Raw genomic sequence first — 24530 nt, forward strand, 5'->3', positions numbered from 1 at the left:
CTCTCTGAGCCTCACAACCTGCCACTTGCCTTGCTGACTTAGTTAACCCTCTCAGGCCAATGCCCAGCCACAGGTGTAACCCACTGCACTTCCCTTTTTAATTGATTTTTTAGGAAGCTCAGTTCTTTAATGCAGAGTCATGGTGCATTTACCCAGTGCCAGGTTCTGTCATAGGTGCTTGAATGATGTCATTGAGCAGAAGAGAAGCTCTGTCTTCAGGAGCCTTACTGCCTGTGGGGACAGATTCAGGACCAAAGGATGTGATAAAGATGCCACTGTGCATTGTTACAGAAGCACCAGTGCAAGGGAGGGCAGTTTACCTTCTCATGATGTGTCTAGAAGCTACTGCATTGGGGGAGACCTGGACAGATGAGGGAGCCAGACAGTTCTCTGGGAGCTGTCCTGAGGAAGTGCAGTATAAAGGGGAGAGCTTTCAAGAAAGACTTGGCCTCACAGTTCTGGCATGTGGGGGTTCTTCAGGGCCACAGGCTGGAAGTGGAGGGAGACCTGAGGTCTGGATTTGGACATGTCACACCAGAAATGGCTGTTGCATGCAAGTTGGGGTTTGGAAGAAAGGATTAGGATGTGTGAAGGAGATTTGGGACTGATTTGCATTTAGGTGCATGGATGGGGAGTACAGAGAGAGCTGAGGACCCTGCACTGAGACTGGGCCTCCATGTCCAGAGTCCAAAGTGGAAGACAAGCTTCCATTAGGGAGCCTGGGAGAAATAGCTGCCGTCTATTCCTGCTCTGAGGAAAGCAGAGTAAGTGGGCGAGGGTGGTGTTAGATGCTAAAGGCAGCTCCTGCACGCATTGGCAGTGGCCTAGGCAGAGTGGAATCACTGATGTGACCTGGAGAAGCACCAGTTTGGTCCAGGGTGGAGTATTAGTTGCCTAATTTATGGTTCTCCTGCAGAAAAGAGTAAGGAAACATGGTAGTGGTTGATGGGAGAAGCAGGGCCAAGCAGGAATTTTTAAAATGCAAGACATGTTAGCTTATGTTTGCTATGATCAGTGAGCTGGCTGCAGGCAAGGGGAGAGGCTGCTGGGACCCCATAGTCCCCAACTGCTGTGTTCTTTGTGACACAGGCGCCCGAGAGGCTCCCAGGCAGTACTGTGTGCCGCCACCGAGGTAATGGGATATGGGGAGCAGGCAGACATGGAGACATAAAACACTGTCTAAGTGAAGGGCAATTGTATTTGAAGTAATTTGAAGATTGACAGGAAATTCATAAAGGGAATATGGAGTTCCATTTACAGCACAAGAGACTGCCTTGTCCATTGCTTGCCGACCTCTGAGGAGCAGCAGCTGCTGCTGGCGGAGTTCCATGTAAAAGGGATTGAATAATCTCTCCTAAATCAATTTTGTGAGCCAGTGACCTACAGAGCTATGTGATATAGTGCAGGCGCACAGCACAGCCCTACTGTCTGCTGAGTGCATTATGGCGATTGATTTTGAAGATACTCACATGCTATCTTTTCTTGGGTTTCTGGACCTAGTCTCTGTGCTGACTCCACCGGGCCATCTTGAGGACATGTGCTTCCCTTTCTGGCCTGGCATAGTTTGTAGCGTCTGTCACAAGGGCCCCTTCACTGGGTGAAGGGCCGCCATCTTTCCTGGCTCCAGCAAGGCACCTGAGGCCCTTCTCTGGGTATTCTGCTGTCTCTCTGTTCCACACAGGAATGTGCAGCATTGCCATGTGTCTTAGGCTGCCTCCTCAGAGTGACCCCTTCCTTCCCTTGTGGCATGCTGTGGAGACAGATGCTTGGACCAGGCAAGGGAAGCTGCTGTTCATACCCATCCTGGGAATGCCTTCAGCACAGGACTCATTCCTGGTTGGCAGAGGCCTCCCTGTGTGGTTGTAGCAGGACCCAGACTGAATACTTGGTATCTAGGGGGCATCTGTGGCTGCCAGGAGCCAAGGATCTGCTGGTGTTTTCATGTGGGTCAGATGTGGTCCCTTATATTCTTTTCCCCTTAACTTTTTTTTTTTTTTCCATCTTTTTGAGACAGGGTCTCACTATGCAGTTCAGGCTGGCTTTGAACTCACTTTGTAGCCCAGGCTGGCCTCACTGTGCTCCTCTTGTCTCAGGCTCCCAAGTGCTGGGACTACAGGCATGTGCCACCATGCTGGGTTTTCTCTTAACTTTTTATAATTGTAAAAACTATTCTTAATTCTTAAGCCATACATGAGCATCTGGTGAGGTCTGCTTACTGACTGCTGCCTTAAACCTGCAGCAGTACAGTGTTGAGCTGGATATGGTGCTTACTAGCCCAGTCCATCAGGGTTGAGAGAACACAGGGTATGCATAGTGAGGTGCAGGCCATTCATCAATGTGCATTCATTGTCATCACTTTGAGACTCAGTTTTAGAAAGGCCCCTCCACCTGTATTGTAGACTCCCACCCACCATCCAGGTACCCAGTTGCTGAGTTCACAGCACCACATTGTTGACACTGTAATGCATTTAGACAAGTCCCTTCCCCTCTTGGAGTGGTGCTTCTCTTCTCTGACTGCATATTGAAGTTACTTGGGGGCTTCCTAAAACAGAGGTGGTCAGGTCCCTCAACCAGGAACATTGTCAGGTAGTCCCACTGCAGCCCAGGGGAGACTTCTGCTCAGGTTGGCAGCCTCAAGGAACAGGTGGTGATTTTCTCTGCCTGCCAGGGCACTGCATATTGGTAGCATTTCCAACATGCTTCTTTTGCTGCTGTTGTAGGCTTTCCTCTCCTTGCCCTTCTCCATTTCCCCCAGCTGCCCTCACGGTTCTCCATTCCTCCATGTCCCCCCTTTCTAATTACCCTTCCCTCATGTCCGGTAACTACTGTCAACTAAGGAAGGTTTCCACTTAATCAGCAAGTGCTGGTCCAGCTACTGTGAATCCTGAGTGACCAGAAGAGGCTTCTCAGCAGTTCAGAGCAGGCTGTGGCTAAGCGGATACAGAGTGTCCTATGTCCCTCCCTGGGCCCCAGTGCATCCCTGTTTTCCCCGTGGTGTGGTGTGTTCCAGTTCCAAGTGATGCACAGCCAGGGATTGCTGTTTATTTATTGAAAATGGATCAGCATTTATCTCTGGAACCTTGATTAAACAGTTCAAGATGGTGCCTGGAGGGAGGCTGGTAGAGGACAAGAGTGTCACGATCTTAAAGCTTGGGGCACGTGTATTGTCCTTGGCCCTGAGGTGGCCTCTGTTTATTCTCCATGCTGGGAGAAGTGTACGTGCTACAAACGTAGGAGGGAAGGAGCCTGGTCCTACCTGAAACATTCCTTGGCAGAAGCGTGAAATTCAGTGCTTCTTTTTTACCATCAGACACATGAGCCAGGACTTCTCAAACTCTAACGTCCACGCAAACTGCCAAATTCCAGTCCAATATGTATGAGGGGTGGAAGTCTGTTTTCTGTATTTCTAGTGAGCTCCTCTATCCATGTTCTGCAAAGCTCTTGGATGATGCTAATGGTCCCCCATTGAAGCATCAAATTGATTTCAGAAGGTGGCTGCAAAGTACAGGTTGTATCATTAGGAGCCTGGGATCCAAAAGGTGGAGGTGATAGTTCTGCTTCCCTGAGTGCTGCCTGCCTGCTGTCAGACTTCTGTGAGAGGGGGTGAGGGAATAGGGCAGACACTGGCATGTACAGGCAGAGTGTCAGGAGCCAGGGCTGGACTATCTGCTGAACCCCGAGCTGAGCAATCCTGTGTCCTCATGAGACTGCACCTAAAGCCCTGGGCCACTGACAGGGGAGAGAGAATTCAGGGTTAGAGGAAGTGGGACACTTGCTTGGGCTGTTTCGTGGTGGCAGGGTGCACCCCCAGCTTCTCTGAGGACAGAACAAACATCCTGCATCACCAGTGAATGAAGTAGTTAAACCAAGGAAGTTGAGCCTGACTTTGCTCACCTCCTGCTCCCTGCCAGGGTTATGCATACCCTTTGCTTGGAGGGTGGATGCTGGCAAGATGGAGACGGAATCCCAGGGTGAATTGCTGAGGTCTGCCTTCCTATGGAGAAAGGTCAGCAGGAGGGGTGGTGCAGCCTGCAGAAAAGTGGGTAGCTCCTAAAATCTGTCCAGTTCTAAGATCCAGTTGTTCCTGGGAGATGTTTGGGATCCTATTGTTGGTCAAGAAGGCACTGTTTTTGCTGCCTGACGTTTGGAAACCATAGAACTTCTGGAAGCTGACTGTTTTGGATCCTCCCAATGTTCAGGAAATAAAATGAAGGTATCACTCTTAATAACAGCTTTCTATAAATAAACTTAACAAAGGTAGGAAACAAAAGTCAATGCCTCATAAAATAGAGCAAGAAAAGCCAGCCACTGTAAAGTGTGTGTGGGGGAGGGAGGTTTGAGACACAGAGGGTTAATCCCTCCAAGGTTCAGAAGCACTTCGGGAAGTGGTCCAGGAGCTAATGCATATTGATGGGTGTGACTCATGTGGCCCTGAGAAGCTTTTAGGCCCTGGCTCTGTTTCAAGGCAGGCTCGAGATGCTCCTCATCTTTCTTGTGCAGGAAGAATCCTTTGTTCCCTGTAGGACCTTTTCACTGTCCAGGAGCTCTGAGTATGGCTGGGTGGGGTCCTCGATGCAGGCCCTGCAGATCCCTGGCTGGATGCGGAGAGGCAAAGCTTCCCAAGGAGACACCAGTGGAGTCAGCCTGCGAGGTGTGATTTTGCAGACTTTCTCCCTTTTTACTGGCTGTGAGACTTGAACAAACCATTTAGCCTTTCTTGGTCCCAATTTTCAAATCTGTAAAAAGAAAGCAGGAGTCCCTGTCTTTTCAAGTTGGTGAGAGGAAGCAGCGGTATCTGGGAGGGACTGTGGGCAGCAGCCATTAGGCAGTGAGTGAAGGGAACAAGAAATTTGATAGCCTGCCTTCTAGAATATTCAGTATCCCAAGCTGAACAGTCAGTGTCAGAATTAACAATATCTTTGAGGCAAAGCTGATACTTTGCTTCTCTTAGACCAAGCATGTCTCAGACCTGTGTCGGAAGGAAACACTGCATCTTAGCTATACTGTGAGTAACAGGTGTGCCAAAAGACAGTTTCCTGCCACCACAGGACTTCTAAGTTCTTCTAAATATACCTTTACCCTGTACCTGCACTAGTATCAGAAAGGAGTGACAATTCTTCAGAACTTGACAGTACTGTGAGAAAGTTGCTGTTTTCTCATCAGGAAGAGAATAGTGGTATCCTGAGTCTTTTTTTTTTTTTTTTAATTCTTTAATGCTGTTTTTTAAATACGAGTGTTAGTTCAAAACACCTTTAGATTTACAGAACTATTATGAAGATAGTACAAAGAATTGCTGTGTACCCCACACCTAGTTTAACATCTTGCATTGGTGAGGTATGCTTGTTATGGTTAATGGGTCAGAAGGAGGGACTATTATTTTTCTGTTTTGAGACAAGGGCTTGCTATGTAATTCAGGCTGGCCTTCAGTGCATTATGAAGCCCAGAGTGGCCTTGAACTTTCAGCGACCTTCCTGCTTCAGCCTCCTGAGTGCTGAGATTACAGGCACACACCACCATGCCCAGCTATGGAGATGCTATTATAAATTAAAGCCTGTACTTTAGATTTCATTTCCCCCTGGTGCTCCTTTCTGTTGAAGACCCCACGCAGGAGACCACATCTCAGGGAATCGCCATGTCTCCGTGGGCTCCTCTTGCTTATGACAGCTCCCCACACTTCCTTGACTCTGATGACCTTGAGGGTTTTGAGGTCTGGGGGTGTTTTGTAGATGGCCCCTTCCCTGGGATCAGCTGGAGTCTGATGTTTTCTTTGGCTGGATGGGGGTTTTGGGACTTGAGAAGGAAGACCACAGAAGTGAGCTGGCATTGCCATTATGTGCCAAGGGGGCACACAGCCAGCCTAACTCAGCACTGCAAAGCTGGTCTGGACCACCTGGCAGAAGCACATGTGTCAGCCCTCCCACAGCATTGTGACTCTGTTTCTTTCTCTCTCTGAGCCACGCTGTTGAGAGAAAGTCATTGTTAAGTGCATCCCTGAGAAGGGAGGGCTGTTTTTCACCTTTGAGGATGGTTTATCTCTGTAAAGAGCTTGGGTTTATCTTCAGAGATTTGTCTGTTCTCTCACTTATCTATTAATATGAACTCCTGGATATGTATTTTGTACCTTAGCTTACAGCTGTATACTGCTGTACTGTTTTACCCACATTATTGCAGTTTTGGCTTCTGCAAGCTCTTTTGGTTGGCTTCTGTGTTACTTTGACACACTCCCATCAGTGTGTGTGTGTGAAGCATTTCTTTCTTGGTATTACATGATGCTCTGGGCTCACTTTGCCTATTTCCTTCTTTTCCCCTAGGATCAGCCATTTCTCCAAGGAGTCCTAGTACCTCTTATCAGCAGATAGTATAAGAAAACAGTACCTGAGTGCTAGATCCTCTTTGCTGACAGAACATAAGAGGTAGATGTGTATATATCAACCTGTGTATGGGCACATATTTGTAAATATTTTTATATGTAATCATCTGTGCCTACATGAAGCTAAACATGAGCTCATCCTGTGATTTCTCGTTAATCCTGTGGATCATTGTGGCCTCCTCCCCTTGCTTATGAGTAGCCTCCCACTCCCAGAACAGACACCTGATCCCTGCCATCCACTATCCAGTTACTTAATTCCTTAAGAGTTCTGCTTCAGTAGATATATGTAATCATGTCAGAATTGTTAGCTTCTGGGAGACAATCTTACCAACTTGAGCAGTCTTATAGGTGGTTTCTTTGGCCTTTAACTTCACAGACTGCTCATCTCTAAAATCACTTAGGTCAGCACCTTATTTCTCACCCCTGTTGTGAGGTGCTTCGTATATTTTTAGTGTAGATTGTAGTATCATATTCTACTTCCTATTTTGGGATTCCTCCAACCATCTAAATATTTTTGTTTTAAATAAAAATTACATATATATATATATAATTTTTTTTGGTCTTTTTGAGACAGGGTCTCGCTGTGCAGTTCAGGCTGGCCTTGAGCTCATTTTGTAGCCCAGACTGGCCTCAAACTTGCAACAATCCTCCTGCCTCAGCATCCCGAGTGCTGGGATTACAGGCATGCGCCACTACGCCTGGCTCAAAAATTACATATTTAAATTTTACATTTCATGCTCTAAATCACTGTGGTTTTTGACAACTGCTTCATCTCTTGCAGTTACCATTATAATATCAAACCAGGGTAGTCTGATTGCCCTAGAAATCCCTGTGCTCTATGTGTTTGCATCTTGCCCTGATCTGTTTATCATCTCTCTTGTTTTGGCTTTTGCAGAATGTCATGTAGCTGGAATCACACAGACTGTAACTTTTCCAGATTGGCTTCTTTCACTTCTTTCATTTATGTTTATCTGTGTCTTTGTAGATTGACAGCACATTTTTTTGTATTGCTGAATAATACTCAGTTTTATGAATGTACCACAGTTTGGTTATTGGAAGATGTTTTGATTGCTTCCACATTTGGGCAATGTTCTGAATAAAGCTTCTGTAAACATTCACATTCAGGTCTTAGTGTGAATGCAAGTTTTCGACTCACTTCTGCAGGAGCAGAACTGTAGAGTCCTTTGTTGAGAGCACACCTAGTTTGCAAGGAACAGTCTAGTTCTCTCCCAGAATGGCTGCACCATTCTGCATCCCCACCAGTGATGGGCAGTTCCCACATCCTCACCGGATTTCAGTATTCTCTAATGAGGTGTGAGGTTGTGTCTCATTCTGCTAATGTATAGTTCCCTAACTTTCCTGGGTTTTTATTTGGTGAGCCGCTTTTGAAAATGGACTCATCTGCCTTTTTCTTTCCCAGATGGTTTGTCTCCGAGTCTCGCACTGACAATGTGAGCATTGGGTTGTGGTTGGGCTATTTTTGAGGTCTGCATTCTTATTCTGATTATGATTACACATTTCTAGTGAGATTGCTTTATCTATGTAATTTACAGAGAGCTATTGCTGCCTTTGCAGTAAACTACCCAGGCCATCTTTTCCTTGGCCCACCTGGGAATTTGGTGGTAACTGTATCATCTAGATGTTAGGAAATTCCTTCCAGTAGTAGTACCGTTTCAGATTTCAGCATGCCCACACTGCTGTGAAGTTGTCCATGGCCTCCTTTGATCTTCCAGGAAAATCCCAGCCAGCCTCCCTGCCTGCCCACCCACCCACTAGCCAGCCTCTTCGCCTGCTGTGAGGTCTCCAGCAGTGGCTGGCATCCTGTCTCTCCAGCTTGCTGACCACGTCTCTCTTTTGTTTGATTGAAGTTCCAGTGACACTGGGCTGAGCCTCCAATCTTGTTCTTGCTTTCCATCTGCTAGGCAAGCCCTCTTGCAAACTGCATGCCAAGTGCTGCCCATGTGTATGGTGCAAAACTGCCTGGTCCTCCCTGTGGTTTTCCTGCTCTCAACAGGAGGAGGCAGTACCTGTTTCTGCCCTAATGACTCATTTACAGGGCAGAGGGCAGCCTGCACCTTACTTCATACCAAGGCTGTCTGCCCTGGGCCCTTCTATCCTCATGCTCTGTGGGGTCCCTGAAGGTGACCCTGCTCTGCTGTCTGGGAAGATCCAGCCTGCATGCCTTAGAAGGCAGGACTCTTCTGAGTACCCTGTGCTTCTGTCCTCCTACACAGGACCCCAGTGAGAATGGCAGTTGTCTGGACAGCAGGGATGAGACATATAGATGAATACATATAGAGACAAAAGCTTTTTATTATAAAATATAGCATCTGTGTGAGGATAAATATTTATGATATATAGTTATATATCATACACAGTCACATATCGCTTCACTATAGGGACGTGTTCTGAGAAATGCATCTTAGGTGACTTTTTTCTTTGCAGATCTCCTAGACTGCACTTCACAAGTCTGGATGGAAGAGCCTCCAGCACACCTCTAGACCATGTTGTCCAACTGGTGCACCAGGGACACAAACCTGTGCCCATGGCACTGTGTTGGATATTGTAGGCCATTGTAGCACAGCAGCGCATATCTGTGTATCTAAACCCATCTGAATGCAGGAACAGTCCAGTAAGAATGCAGTAGGGAAGATGAAAGTAAAGCTTTCAGAGTACGCTTACCATCCTAGGACAGCTCTGGGTGAGTGGGTTCGTGTGAGGACGCTTGGTAAACACTACACACTCATCCATGTGAGCTGCTCTAAGTTTGTACTAGGTGGTACTTTCCACTCAACAGTAAGCTAACTTTGGCCTACTATAACTTTTTTCTTCGGAGACAGGGTCTCACTTTACAATTTAGACTGGCCTTTAACTCACTATGTAGCTCAGGCTGTCCTTGAACATTCAGTGATCCTCTTGCCTCAGCCTCCCAAGTGCTAGGATTATAGACATGCACCACCATGCACAGCTTATACCTGTTTTACTTTATAAAATTTTTAATTTTTAAAAACTTTTGTAATAACAGCTTTATAGCTTTATACACAAACATATAGTTTTATAATTTTCTTTGTATTCTTACTCTGTACACTTTTTAATATTTCTAAATTTAATTTTTTTTAAACTTTTGAAACCAAGCCTTTGTTAAAAACACAAACATATTAGTGTAGCTCTGCCCAGGGTCAGGATCACCAGCATTACTGTTCTCCACCTCCACCTCTATCTTCCCAGAGGTACTCACACAGGGTTACCACTCCCATGATGACAACATTGTCTCCTGGAATCCTCCTGAAGCTCCACTGGAGGCTGCTTTACAGTTGTTTGTTTTAAATAGGAAAAATATACTCTAAAATGATGATGGAAATGTGGAATAGTAAATATGTAAACCTGTAGCATAGTCCTTTATTATCGTGTGAGATAAGTGCTGTGTGTGTAACTGTCCATGCTGTCCTTTTACCTTAGTGTCAGCAGTGGGTGTGTGGATACCAGCATTACCACAAACACATGGGTAAGACATTGTGTTACATTTTAATGGCTGCCACATTACTAGGCACTGGAAACTTCTCAGCTCCATTATAATCTGATGTTTTTTGAGACAAGGTTTTGCCATGTTGACCAGACTGGCCTCCAACTCCTGGGCCCAAAGGACTCTCCTGCTTCAGCCCCCTGAATAGCTAGAACAGTAGGTGCTTGCTACCATGCCTGACTCAGCTCCATTATAATCTGAGGTGACCACCATTGTTGTTAGGCAGTACATGACTTATCTAATAATTCAACCTCAAAATACATAATAAAATATGTATATATGTATATATATGTGTTTATATACATATATACATGGAATGTATAATACTCTAGAATACTGAGAAAAAATTGAATCACAGGGAAAATTGGAAAATCTTCATTTATCTGAACTATTTTAATGTTCCTTTTCCAATAATTGATCAAATTCTCACACAGAGATATTCAAGACCTTAGTGCTATGCATTTCAAGCTCTATTTCCTGGTTACATAAAAAAAATGGAAACCAGTTAGAGAATACATACTCTTCTGAAACACCTGAAACATTCCTCAGATCTGTCCTTGTGTTTGGTTTTAAAATAAATCTCAAATTCTTTCAGATCATTTCTTCTGACTGTTTTAGTTACTTTTCTCTCATTGCTGAGACAAAATACCTAACACCCAATGTTAAAGAGGGAGGGATTTATTTATCTCACAGCTTGTAGAGGTTTGAGTCCATAATCCACAGTTCCAAGGCAGGGTGAGGGCAGAGGGCAGCAGTTCATGACTGCAGAAGACAGCAAGAGCAGCCAATAGAGGCATTCCTCTGTCTGTCCCTTGTATTGTATGCAAGCTACCTGCCCTAGGCCCAGTGTAGCACTCACACCCTTAATCCCAGCCTTAGACCTCAAATCAATTACAAACTCTAGATTCTGCCACCTCTGAAAAAGCCTAAGAATGCATGAGGCTTTGAGGGGACATCTAGACATCAACTATTACACTGACCAAAGTAGCAAAGTCTGAAATCAATAATGAAAGCAAGCTTATCTACCTATGTTTAGAATCTCTAAAAATAATTCAAATTAAAGAGGAAATTTCACTGGAAATTGAATAACTAACAACGTAAGTAAAAGACTTGTACAATGTGTAATACTTGGAGGGAAGTTTTCCCCCATTATTTTTGTGGTACTGGAGATTAAACTCAGCAGTGTCCTACCACTGAGGTACATCCTTAGCCCTTTATAATCTTTTATTTTGAGGAAGTGTCTTGCTAGGTTGCCAGGCTGTCCTTGAACTTTTGATCCTCCCACTTTAGCCTCCTAAGTAGCTCAAATTGTAGGTGTGAGCCACCACACCTGGCTTTTGGAGAGAAATTTGTATTCTTAGCATTAGCTATTTGAAAGGATAAAGAGTGAAAATTGATCATATAAGTGTCGAAATTGAGAAGTTAGCAGGAAGTAAAAGAGGGAATTTAAGAATAGAAATTTGTGAAATGGAAGACAACTAAAATATTTTTATCCTTAATTGCATTAATGTAATACTGCATTGATTGACTTTAGCATTGAATTGATTTTTGTTAAGCCAACTTTACATTTTTGGATAAATTCCACTTGGTTATAGTATGTAATCCATTTTATGTATTTTTTGATTTTGTGAGTATTTTGTTGTGGAGTTTTGCGTCTGTATTCATAAGAGATACTGGTCTTTAGTTCCCCTGTGAAGTTTTCATCTGCCTTTGTATCAGGGTACTGTTGACTTCATAGTAGTCATGAAGTGGGACTATCTTTTCTCATTTGTTTTTTAGAAGAGTTAGGGAAGGATTGGTGTTCTTTAAATATAAGGCAGAATTCACCAAGGAAGCTACCTGCTCCTGAATTTTTTCTTATGGAAAGTTTTTTGACTTACAGCTCAATTTCTTTTCTTATTTTAGGTGTAATCAGATTTTTTATTTTTCCTTGAGTCAGTTTCTATAGTTGTACCTGTTTGTAGGGATTTGCTCATTTCATCTAATTTCATCTGTTGACACAAAATTGTTCATAGTACTTCCTTATATCCTTATTTTTTGTGAATTTGACAGTAACATTCTCACTTTCATTTCTCATTTTAGTAGTTTGAGTCTGTTTTTTTCTTTGTCGTCGAAGGAAGGGTTTATCAGAGTTGATCTTTGCAAGGAAACAACTTCTGGTTGTGGTTTTCCATTCTCTTTTATTTTTGCTGGAATATGAGGTGAAGTTGTGCTTATTGAGTTGAGACCTTCTCTTCTCTGATGCAGGTGCTGCTGCTGTGGAGGACACCCTGTTCACGCTACTGCTGCAGCTGGTTCCTGACTGCCGGGCTCTGGTGGAGCTGGGGAAGGGGATGGGACGTGGGTGAGTTAAAATGCCACATGCTCACAGTTCTTATCAAGATCCAGCCTTTTTTTTTTTTTTTTTAAATGACCCTTATATTATTGCATCCCTTTACTTCAGAGTTCTTAAGTTAATCATGCCAATGTTTGCCAGTGTTCTCATTGATTATGTGGAGGGGAGAACTGTCAGCAGCCGTTACTGTTTCATACTTAAATTTTTTTAAAAAATGCGTGTTGCCACAGGGTATTTCATGGAAATTGATTAATGGCTTCTGAATGTCATAAGGAAATTGGTTGTATAAATAGTAGCCAGCAGATTTTGGAAAAGAACAGCAGTACAAGACTATGATCCCACCTGATGTCAAAACATTCTAGAAAACTGAGGAAATTAAAACAGTGTGATGCTAGTGCAGAGGTAAGTAGTGTCAGGAGCCAAGCAGAGTCTGGAGCTGGCTCCCAAAAGGGAAACTCGTGTGTGAGTGAAGTCTCATCTTGTGCTGGCCATGCCCAGAGGAGCCAGAGGGATCAGGAACCAGCTGGGCTCCTGAATAGTCTTCCGTGTTCTCAGTCCTTGCCCTGCAGCAAGGCTGGTAGTGCCCCAGGAGGCGGTTGTGTAGCTGAGGCTGTGGAGGTGTGGGCACCACTGTGCACCACTGGGTAACAGCTTCTGGGTAGCAGTGGTGGGGGCAGAAAGCATTCCTGGGTGGCAGAGGGGATGTCCCTTGGTTAGATAAGACCCTGAGGAGCTGACTGAGGGGCAAGGGAAGCTGTGCTCTTGTCTTGGTTACTTTTCTCTCGTTGCTATGACAAAATACCTGACACCCAAAATGAGGGAAGGAAAGGCTTATTTAGCTTACAGTTTGTGAAGGTTTCAGTCCACACTCAGCTGACTCTAAAGCAGAGTGACATAGCAGAAGGCTGCAGTTCATGGCGGTGGAACACAGCTAAAACAACAAGAGCAAAAGGGAGGAACGGCAGCTTCTCCCTCTCGCTTATATTGTATGCAAACTATCCGCACCAGGGTGGGTGTAGCACTCACACCCACAATCCCAGCGATGGACTATGGATCAATAAAAAATCTAGAAGCCAGTCCCATGACTGCATGAGGATTTGGGGGGCATATAGGCACAAACCATAACAGCTCTAAAAACAGAAGACACAGGTGGACGTTTTCTGAGCAGCTTTCCCAATATGACACCACATCTGGAAGCTAGAAGGCAGCAGATTTGAGTCCTTTTGAGCAGGATTACCACATGTCAAATCGCAAGACCAGGACGAGGAAGTAGCCACATATAATAGTCAAGTGAGCAATGCCCATAGCATCTCCAGAGTGACCTGAAGACAATCAAGTGGTGGGAACATGGTAAGGCTTTTGTGCTAGGAGAAACTCATGGTTGTGTTTTATTTAGTGCTCCATGTGTTAAACGCATATATTAATCAATTAAAAGAACAATTTCGGTAGCATTGATGAATTATTCTTTTAAATGCAGTAAACACATGCAAAAATGCAGTGATCACAAACATTAGTGTTGTATTTAGATCTTTGAAAGACATCTGCCCTCTGTCACTACCCTGGAGTGTTCTGAGTGGATGCTTCTCTCACCTGGAATGCATGGATAACCTGCCATGACTCCATGGTGGACCCCAGACCAGTAAGAAGCAGGCTGCATGTGTCACACCAGTTACCATAGTTGGCAAGATGGCAGTGTGGCTGCATAGTTTGGGATGACTGGATCTTCAGTTTAACCTGAGGTAGGAGGGTGGTTACTCTGTCGAGTGCCAAGATGGCTACAGTTTGGCTGTAGCCCCTGTGAACTGCCACTTGGTACTGTCCAGGGCTGCCTTCCCATGTTTGGAGGCTTCTTGTTTTCCAGGTAGAACACTGAGTTTCAGGACCTATGACTTCTTCCTGTCTCAAATTGTGGAAACTGATACTGGGTGAATTAATTTTTTCCTGTGGAAGGTAGCATTAGCATCTAAACTCTTGGCTCCATGGATGTCCATGAGTATTTGTGGAGACTGCTTTTGGTGGGAGAATTAGAAACTAATTTTCCTATACTAAGTTCACAGTAATTTCTACTCTTGCCCCCATTTTAGTTCTATTATCATTAATGTTATTCTAGTATAAGAAAACTCCAGAATTTCTTCTTTTCTAAGATGTTCTTAGTTAAATTTGTTTAACCTTTGACCAGAAGTTAATGATGCCTCTTTCTTTTGTTCTCTGTGTGTGTCTTATCACTGTCAGGGACTGAGTGGGCATCGCACAGAAAGAGCATGGGTGCTGGCAGGCGGGGCGAGGAGCCAGGCCTCACACGCACAGAGGAAGCAGGCACATGTATGTTGTTCTTGGGCCACCTCCCTGGCATGTGCTTTGAGAAGGTTTATAATACGGTTTTGGTCAAGAGTCACAGACACTGATGGTATCATCTCATGTGTCTCAGTGGGTGGCTGTAGGCAGCAGGTATCTTTCATCCATGTGTATGAGAAGCTTCAAAAATATTCATGGACTTTGGATAAAATTTGTAAGAGTAGAATTTTTATCCAAATTTGTCCTCAGGAGATAATCAGATAAGCATTAAATTTATGTACAGAGGATATTCTTTATGACTCTAATGTAAATAATTAACAACTGAAAATAACCCAAATGCCTAGGAATAGGGGATTCAGTAAATTGGTTATTGTCCTTCTATAGCACAGTTGAATATTAGTCAGCAATTAGTATTCATAGGGATGATTCATGACGTGGAAAAATACACCCAGTACACTGGTGTGTAAGTCAGTAGTGCACATGAAGCCAACCACTCAATATGACATAAGATGTAGGTGTGTGTGTGTATACATAGTGTGCATGTACTTGTGAGCATGTGTGTGCATGGTATGTGTGCATGTGCACATGTTTTAAAGGACTTATAGTGTCTAGCTCCAAGAGCTGGAATCACTCCAGCTATTGATCCCTATTTCACACATTTCTGAATTTTCTGTAATGAACATTCATTGCTTTTATATTCCTAAGAGAAAGAGTGTAAGTTTTCTTTTTACTGCAAATGAATTATGTGAATCTGATCTTGAATTGCAGAAGCACTTTTCTAAGCATAAAAGCAATCCAAGTAATCTCAAATAATAGATGTTTGATTTTCATAGACAGATTTCTTTGCATGTCAGTAAACATTATTAATAAGTTAAAAACAAGCTGTTAAGAACATTTTCTACAAGTATGGATATACTGCATTGTTCTGAGAGAACATAGGATTGATATCATTTTGTTTTAAAAATAAGTAGATGCTATGATGAGAAAGTGCTGTAGTAGGAAATATGCTGCTACCAGTGCCTGTATGTGGGTACTTAGACATATTCCTTGAACTCTTCTGTACTTCCCTAGCCTTCTGCAGAGGGCAGGTGTGCCTTTTGCATGTGCAAAGCCCACAGTTGTTGAGGAGAGCCGGTCTGAGGATATAGCCTGCTGTCACTGTCGGGGCTGACTCTGCAGGAAGCCTGCTATCTCGGAATCCCTGAAGCAGGGGCCTGCAGGGCTGATTGCCCTCAGAGAGCTGTCTGGGATGTCCAGTGCAGGTGTTTTAGGTGACTTCAATGCCTTGGTGAGAGGCCATGCAGACTCCTGTGTCTGATTCTGGTGATGAGAGTGACCCATGCAGGACACTAGGGAATGAAACTTTAGTTCATTGAAATCCTTTTAACTATTGCAAGTTAATCATGAATACAGTCCACTGATATAATTAAAAAAGATGGAAACATGAGTGTGTATGTCTCTGCTCACGCTCATCTGAAGTATTACTTATCTCAAATAGGAACCTATCTCAAATAGGGAAATAGAGCCCAAAACACACCCTCCCTGGATATATGCAGGTGAGTGGGGAAGACACTGAGCTTCTCTGTCAAGTCTGTCTCCTAATCCTGAACATTTGAAAGGAGGGAAAGACCAATATTCAGGAAGGAGGGAAAGATCACAAGGTGCATACCACACCTGGGTCTGGTTGGCCCGTGGGACCTGTGTCCTCCAGGCTTGCCAGTCACGTCATAACCATGCGTTGGCCTCATGATGCTATTTTTTGAGGTGGAGGAACAAAGAAGCTCACTTACAGCTATTTCCTTCTCCTTTCTGCTGAGACCATCACCAAGAGTGCTAATTACTTAGAAATAGTAATTGCACTGGTGTATTGTGTGATTGAACTGAATTGGATTGTCTTTGCCTGTCCTCCCCCCAACAGAAGCTACCTCCTACTTCTTTCCATGTAGCAGGATCTGAATCTACTGTGCTGCAGAGGAGAGCTAATAAGAGCTCTATTCCCTAGGTCCCCAGAAGTTCAGAGTCCAGGCTGCCTTCTCCTGAGGTCAGACCCTTGCTGAGGCCTGCTTCACCTGTGTAAAAATAGTAGCATTTGCTCTTCTTTCTTCACTGACTTCTGTCATGGTTTAAACACCCATGGACATGTAACAAAAACAGGACCTGTGGGCAGACTTCTAGAAACCATGCTTCCAGGGGTGTCCAGCTGAAGAACCACCCCCATAGCCCCATCATCAGAGCATGGTCTCTGGACATGATGGGCTACAGCAGTCCAGGGTTGGATCACAGGTGCTGCCCCACTCCCTCTTGTTTTGTGCCTGCTGCTTGCTGTCCTCTCCTAACAGGCTTTCCTCTCCCAGAAGCCCAGCTGTGCGTGGGACGGAGCTCCAGCCCTGCCCTTGCCACAGCATGAAAACTCAGCTGAAGCAAGATGTCAGTGGTGGAACTGCAACGGCAAGCAGAAACACTGAAATGACACCCAGGATTTGGAGGCAGATTTATTTATGCTGACAGGCACTGATGGGGTTCACTCCCAGACTATCAGGCCCTGATCTCTGGTGGTCTAGGGCTTATATGAGATAAGCAGGAAGGAAGTACAGAAGAATGGCTTGTCCTTTGGGGATTGGTTCATACACTATGCATCACAGTGACCAGCCATTTCTAAGAGACAGGAGCAACAAGATCTGGAACAGGAATTGTTACCCATGCAACTAACAAACTGAAGTATACTGGTGGGCAGGGACAGAAGGCATTTTCTGCTACAGAACTGCCAGAGAGAGAGGATGACAAGGCACACCAGGTGTGTGGAAAGGTGACGGTAGGGGATGAGAGCCCTCCCTTGGCTGGAGCAGCGCCATGTGCAGTCCATCTCAGGCTGTGCTGGACTGGGAGGCGGGTGGCAGGAGGACAGAGCCAGCCCTCAGTAAGGGCACCACTCTTGGTGCATGCTCTGCTGGAAAGCTGCAGTGTTTCTTGGAGACTGCTGTTTACCTAAAATTACAGATAAGAGCTCAAGTAAGGAGGCAAGACTGTCATTTGTGCCATGGCTAAATCCCCCAAAGGTACAATGTCTCCCTTGTTTCTTTTGCCTTAGCACTGGTCTATTCTTTTTTTTTTTTTTTTTTTTTGTCTTTTTGAGACAGGGTCTCGCTGTGCAGTTCAGGCTGGCCTGGAGCTCACTTTGTATAGCCCAGGCTGGTCTCAAACTCATAGCGATCCTCCTGCCCCAGACTCCCGAGTACTGGGAGTACAGGTGTGTGCCACCACGCCCGGCTCACTGTTCTGTGTTCTTAAAGTATTTTTCTTTTCCTAATGAAAATGTTCCACGAGGATATGTGGTTTCTGGCACAGTGCTGGGTGTGTTTGGAAACCCATGGCTATGCTAGAGGTGGCTCTTGGTTTGGGAGATCAGGTGCTGTCACCCAAGGCTCTCACCCAGGTGTTTGTACATCTGTGGTGCCTGAACTTGAGATGGCCTCTATTTGACTGTGCTGATTGCATGCTCTGCTGGTTGGCTCATTAAAGGTATCTTACCAGAGGTGCAGTATCCCCTCCCTCATCTGAAGAGTCTTTCTCATTCTGCGGTTTTTAGAAAAGGTGTGGAGGCACATGTGTCCAGGACCTCCCAGTAAACTACTCCCTAGAATCTTCTCATTCTCCTTTAGGATGGTGCCCCTCAGGAAGGACCTCACTTATGTGCTGGCCCCCACTCACCTCTAAGCCCTCTTTCAGGCGCTGAGGTGAGTTGGAACACACAGACAAGGTCCCTGTTACCAGGAATCCTACATCTAATGGGAAATGAGGATACAGAACCAGGCAGGTTATTAGTGCAGTAATCTTGTGCTAGAGGGATTAGGAGAGGAAGACTTTCCAAGAGCGAATAGAAGGCTGCCTGGCCAGTGGTGAAGGGGGGGCCTTTCTGAGGAGGTGGTTGCCAAGCTGGTGACAGGAAGGAACTGGTATGTGCGCAGGCAGGAAGGGCAGCCTGAGTGGGACAGATTTGGTGGAGCCAGGAGGAGAATGAAGGGGGCAGCTGTGGGTGAAGGCAGGTGGAGGACAGGGTCAGGAGAGCAAGGTAGCCAGACAGCATGCAGGCAGTCAGTGTCATCCACAGTATGTGGCCACATCCTGTGTTCAAAGCCCATCCCAGCTATTGAGAAGGGAAGAGGGGAGCACCCGGCTTCGTTCTGCAGGGGCGAGGTGAGATGGGAGGGAAACTGCTAAGAGGTGGCCATCAGTACAGGCCTCAATGGAGGACAGGCCAGGGAGGAGGCTGAGTGGGACGTGGAGGACTGTGGGCCTGAGTGGTGCACGTGGGCAGAGGCAGGGGAGGGTCACTTTTGGAGTTTGGTCTTGGACTTTGGATAATAAACGTTCAAGTGATTTGGTCAGATTGGAATGGGGAGGAACAGGGACAGGGAAGACACAAGTAGGAATTATCAGGAGAGAAGATGCCTATGGGTATGGGCTGGGCAGGCTCACCTGGGAAGTGAGTGTAGTCTGCAAAGAGTTGTTCTCTGAGTATTTGGAGACTTTTCATATACTTTTCTGTTACTGGTTTCTAATTTAATTCCATTGTATTCTGGAAGCATTGTTTTCCTTATATCAGTCCTTTAAAGTTTTACTGAAATTTTAAAACACAATTCTGCATATGGTCTCTGAAAATATTCCAAGTCACTTAAAGGGAACGTGTATTCTGTTGTAGTTGTGTGTAGAACATTCTCTAAATGGCAGGTAAGTCATGTTGGGTAATAATGTTTGAGGCACCTCTATGCCTTATTAAGATTCTGTAGTTAAAATAAAATCAGTTATCCAGAGAAAAGTATAGTAAACTTCCATTACAGTTATGAAGTTGTCTGTCCCTTTTGGTTCTGTCCGTACTTGCATCACATACTTTAAGCTCTTAAGTGCATAAGCACATGGGGTTATTATTTTCTCTTCATCAGTTTACCCATTATTAGACAAAACCCTTATTTACTCCTGGTAACGTTCTTTTCTCTGAAGCCTACTTTTTCAGGTGTTCATATGGTTATTCCAGCTTTCCTTTGACTAGTATTAGTATCTTTTCTAAGCATTTTTATTTTAAATATGAATGTTTGCATTTATTTTGTTTTTTGTTTTGTTTTGTTGTTGTTGTTGTTGTTTTGTTTTGCTTTTGGGAGAAGGTCTTGCTGTGTAATTCAGCTGGTCTTGAACTCATTATGTAGCCCAGGCTGGCCTCAAACTTGCAGCAATCCTCCTGCCTCAGCCTCCTGAGGGCTGGGATTACAGGCAGTTTCTTATAAATATCATTCAGTGTGGTCTTACTCTTTAGTCCAATTTTAAAATTAGTATTTTAATTGGGATATTTAGACCACATCTATTTAATGCAATTATTGATATGATTGGATGTTAATGTGTCATTTTGCACTTGGTTTTCTCTTTTTCCCATTTTGTCATTAGATTCTCCTTTTTTCTTTTTCTGCTTTATTTTGGATTGAGTACTTTTAATGAATAGTTTTGTTTTCTTTGTTGTTGTATTGGCCACATCTCTTTGTTTGTAGAGATTGCTTTGGGATTCGTTGCATGTATCCTTAGCATACCACCCACCATCCATTGTGAAGTAGCATTGTATCTGTCCACATGTGGCCTAAGACCTCATGTGCTCTGTCTCTCTTCTCTAGCCTTTCTTTTCCATCTTGTCCCATTTTACTTCTACACTGGGGTAAGCCCTGCAGTACGTTGCTTTAATTTTTGCTTTAGCTAGCCTGTTATCTTGAAAACAATATTAAAGATTAAGAAAAAAGCTTTTAATATTTGTGTACTTTCTGTTTCCACTGCTTTTTGTAAATCTAGATTTCCTCCAATTTTCCTTTTGTATAATGGACTTCTTTAAATGTCATTTGTAGTTCAAGTGTGTTGGATTATGAATTGTTTTAGCTTCTATCTTTTGTTTGTTGGTAAAGTCATCATTTTGCTTTTGTATTTGAAGTTATTTTCACTGTCTGATATTACAACTTCTCAATTTTTCCTTCATTCTGACAGACGTCATTCGTTGACTTCTGCCTTGTATTCTTTCTAAGAAGTCCTCTGTTCACCTTGTCTGTGTTTGCCTTTGAAAATGATGTATACTTTTTGTTTTTTAGATAAATTCTGTTGTGTATATGTAAGGTACACAACATAATGTTGTTATGCGATACATAGATAGCAGGAAGGTTTCTATAGTGAAACAAAATAACATTCATTTTTCACATAGTTATACTTTTTGTTTTTGTGATTAAACAAGAAAAGACAGTTAATGATTTTAGTGTTTCTTTTTTTCTGACTACTTTTAAGATTTTTCTTTTTAGATAATGGATTTTGATATGCCTTTGTTCAATTTCCTTCATGTTTTCTTTTTTGAAGGTTGTTGACCTTCTTGGATCTATATATGACACATAATTTTTACTAGGTTTTGAAAAAATTTTGATCATTGCTTAAGTATATTTTCTTTTTGTTTTCTGTTTGTTTGTTTGTTTTCTGGTACCGGGAATTGAACTTACAACCTTGAGCTTGCCAGGCAGGTGCTGTGCCACTGAGCTAAATCCCCAGCACCAGTATATTTTCATCTTACCTGTGTTTTTGGTTTTCAGGAAGAGGACTCTCTGTCTCTGTGTTTCCTTTTGGGAAGCTTCTGTCTGCAGCTGTCCTGTTTGCACATCTTTCTTCTGTGGTGTCTGATGGACATTAATTAACCTGTGCCAGTGTTTCTCATCTCAGGTACACTGTTCATCTTTGATGTCTGATCTGGGCTTTCTAATGTGCTTTTCTTGTCTTTCCTGAACATCTTGTGCTCTTCTGTCTTCATGAGCATATGCAATTTTTTTATTCCAGCCACTTTACTGTCTTTGTGTTCTAATTATCTCTGTGTAACTTCTGGATGTGTTTCTTATTGATCAAGTACTTACATTCTGAGATGTATTTTCTTGCTTTTTTGTGTGCCTGATCATTTTGAACAGGTGAAAGAGACATTATTGTAAGCTTTATTTTGGAATGCCATGGAGTTGCTTGGAAAGTTTAGAAACTTCAGTGGCTTGCTGTTTAACTCTGTTCTACTGGCAGAGCCTTATTGAATACATCAGTTTTGATTGGTGCTTGTGTGGTCCTACTGTGCAGGCCATGCCCTTCCCTGTATGTGGCTACTGTCCCTGTGGTGCAGGGTTTCTCCGGTCTAGCTGGGGAGTACAAACTCTTCCAGATCCTTGAGCACTATGGCTGTTGGTTGTCTTTTTCCTTTCTCTGTCCCTCTCTCTTTCCCTCCCTCCCTCTCTTGCTCTCTTGCTCCTTCCCTTCCTTTCTACCTGCTCCCCTTTCTTCCCCTCCTCCCCTTCACTCTTCCACTCTAGGGATTAAACTGAGGGCCTCATACTAACCTGCATCTCGAGCCCCCACTTTTAAACTTTTTTTTTTTTTTTTTTTCAGTATAGGGGATCAAACTCACAACCTCGCGCTTGCCAGGCAGGCGCTTAGGCCACTGAGCTATATCCCCAGCCCATTTTTTTTTTTTTTTTACTTGAGATCAAGTCTTGCTAAATTGTCTAGGCTGGATCTGAACTTGAGATCCTCCTGCCTCGCCTCCCGAGTAGCTGGGATTACAGGTGTGCACCACCATGCTCAACTCCTTTTTGTTTCTGTTGGCTCCTCTCTCTCCTTTGGTGGCTTACTTGTAGGTGGAGAGTGGCATCCAGATGAGAACTTGAGGGCTCTACCTCAGCCCCTGGAGGGTTTCTCTGTGTATCTCTTCCCTTCTCATTCTCTGCCCTCTGTTGCTGCCTCTGCCTCCCAGAATCCTGACTCTGTCCCCTCTGCTCAGGGCTCCCCTGGCTTCGCCTTTACTGTGGGAACTCTCCCAGGCTGTGGACGGGATGGTCACAGGGTGCATCACATTTGCCTCCTCTGATGGTCACTGCCTTGTGCAGTCGGCTGTCTCTCTTTGGAAACCTTGGGTTCATGTATTTTGTTTGCTATTCAGTTGCCTGTGTTATGAGTCAGTGAAGCCAGCCTGCCTGATCAGTGAGTGGTGAGAGTTTTGTTCCTCTCTGTTCCAGCCATCACGGGGTAGGGGCCTTTAGCTATTGAAGGGATTTCTGTCATGCAGTCTGTGCAGGGTGGGCCCTGGGTCCTTTGTCTAGGGGGAGTCCTCTGCAGAGTGAGCTGAGACACTGGGGGCATCCTGAGTCATACCATCTGCACCTCAGCACCTCCTTTCCCCACAGGCTTAGGGTAGGGGTTTGAGAAACAGCTCTGGCCAGATGTCAGGCAGGCAGAGGATTGGGGTCAGGTTGCAGCTGGATAGGCAGGCTCCATCAGTCTTCTTTTTCGAGTTTACAATCAGCCCTCAGCTCACCAGATCAACATCAGAGAGCAATGCAAAAACAGCCCACAGACTTCTTTTCCCAGTTTACAATCTAATCACTTACGGAATTCTGGGCTGGCATCCTGCCTTTGGCCTTCCAAATAACTGACTTATGAATACATTCTTTTAATAAATTACTTAGGATTGATGAAATTTGATATCTAAGGTGATAGATGATTGTGATTTGTGTGATTCTCTGGATTCTTCTCTACCTGTGATTTCCAGTTTTAATTAGTTTTCATAAACTATGTGTAGGGCCATGGACAGAGAGAGCTTCTCATGGTCTCTGTGACCAGTGCTTGTCATAGTGCCATCCTATGGGCCGCATCTCCCAACCTAGCAAGTCTTCATCAGTTGATGTTTAAGTCTTACTTGCATGGGAAGCCAGTATCCTTCTGGCCACCTTGTGCCTAGTCTTATGTCACATCACAGTGCAGAGGGGCACAGCAGTAGTGTGAGTGATGTGCATCTTCCTTCCCGCTTCTGCAGAACCAAGATTGAAACTGAGGCACTGTTCTCCTTTTCTGTTGACCTTTCTTCTCTGAAGCTTATCTGACCAAAAGACCCCGTAGGGGCCCAAGTGCTGATTGTTAGCTGTTTCTGGTGAACATATGCCTTTGTAATGAATGTGCACTATGACCGTGATATGGAGCATGTGACTTAACTGTGTAGTGTGTGAGTGGTATCAGTGGAGAGACCCAGTTGCTACACAGCAGCTCATGCCTGTCTCAGGTTCTGCACAGTGGCCCTGACCTCAGTTTTGCACAACTACCTTAAGATGATTCCTTTCAAAACTATGCTTGAAATGTGTTCCTTTGTTTAAAGCTTATTGGTGTTATTTTCAACACGTTTTCAGCAAGTAAATTGCTTTTAGGCATCCTTGTGTGGAAAACTAATATGACTGTAGTGGTTGCTAATATTTTTGAAGCATTTGATTTGCTCAGCTCTCCTGTGTTGAGTATTTCATGTGTGGTTGCAAGCTCCATCTTCATGGTGCCCTTGGAGATGGGTATGCTGTTATGCCCACTTTTCTGAGGCCTGAAGAGTGAAGTGCAGGGCTCAGGCCACGTTGTCGCCCAGGGTAAGTGTGGTGCCTGACTCGTACTGGTAGGAAGGAGAGCGAGCTGCCCTGTTGATGTGACTACGGGTCAGAACTCTAGCATGAGCCTGCGAGTGGAGCCCTCAGCTCAGCAGATCAACATCAGAGAGCAATGCAAAAACAGCCCACAGCCTTCTCAGGGCTGTAGCCTGCAGCAGGGTGCCGCTTCCTCAACAGCCCTCTGGAGAGACAGTGGGGAGGGGTTTTAATCTGTGATGTGGGCCTCGAGTCCTGACTGTACAGGATCTGTACTGATCTGTAGAGGATAGTTCTTAGTAACAAACTGCTGGGCCAGAGACTGGGTTGTTATTTCATTCATTTGGTGGAGTTGTGTGGCAGGCCTGGGATATGTTGGCATTCCTCCTGAATCCCAATATCCTCCTGGGGGATAAAAAGCATGATGTGACCTGTGGCTGTATCCCACAGCATGCTAGGTGGTGCTGACTGCTGAAACAAACAAGGGGTAGCTACATTGTCTGAGCAGGGCCTTGCAGGTGTGGGGCCATCAAGAGCCATCATGGAGCATGTGTGGGGTGGGGT

The 24530-nt window shown here is 44.5% G+C and overlaps 1 protein-coding gene across 1 annotated transcript in view; it reads left to right on the forward strand.

The window, feature by feature from the left end:
• Positions 1 to 24530, forward strand: part of LOC106146951 — a 187587-nt gene that overhangs the window by 54576 nt on the left and 108481 nt on the right. Inside the window, exon 3 of the mRNA XM_013506114.1 lies at positions 12141 to 12237. Coding sequence (XP_013361568.1) covers positions 12141 to 12237 — 97 coding nt within the window. The remainder of the gene's footprint in view (positions 1 to 12140; positions 12238 to 24530) is intronic.

This window comes from Chinchilla lanigera, unplaced genomic scaffold (assembly GCF_000276665.1).
Source record: "Chinchilla lanigera isolate Chin_1 unplaced genomic scaffold, ChiLan1.0 scaffold00006, whole genome shotgun sequence".
NCBI lineage: Eukaryota > Metazoa > Chordata > Mammalia > Rodentia > Chinchillidae > Chinchilla > Chinchilla lanigera.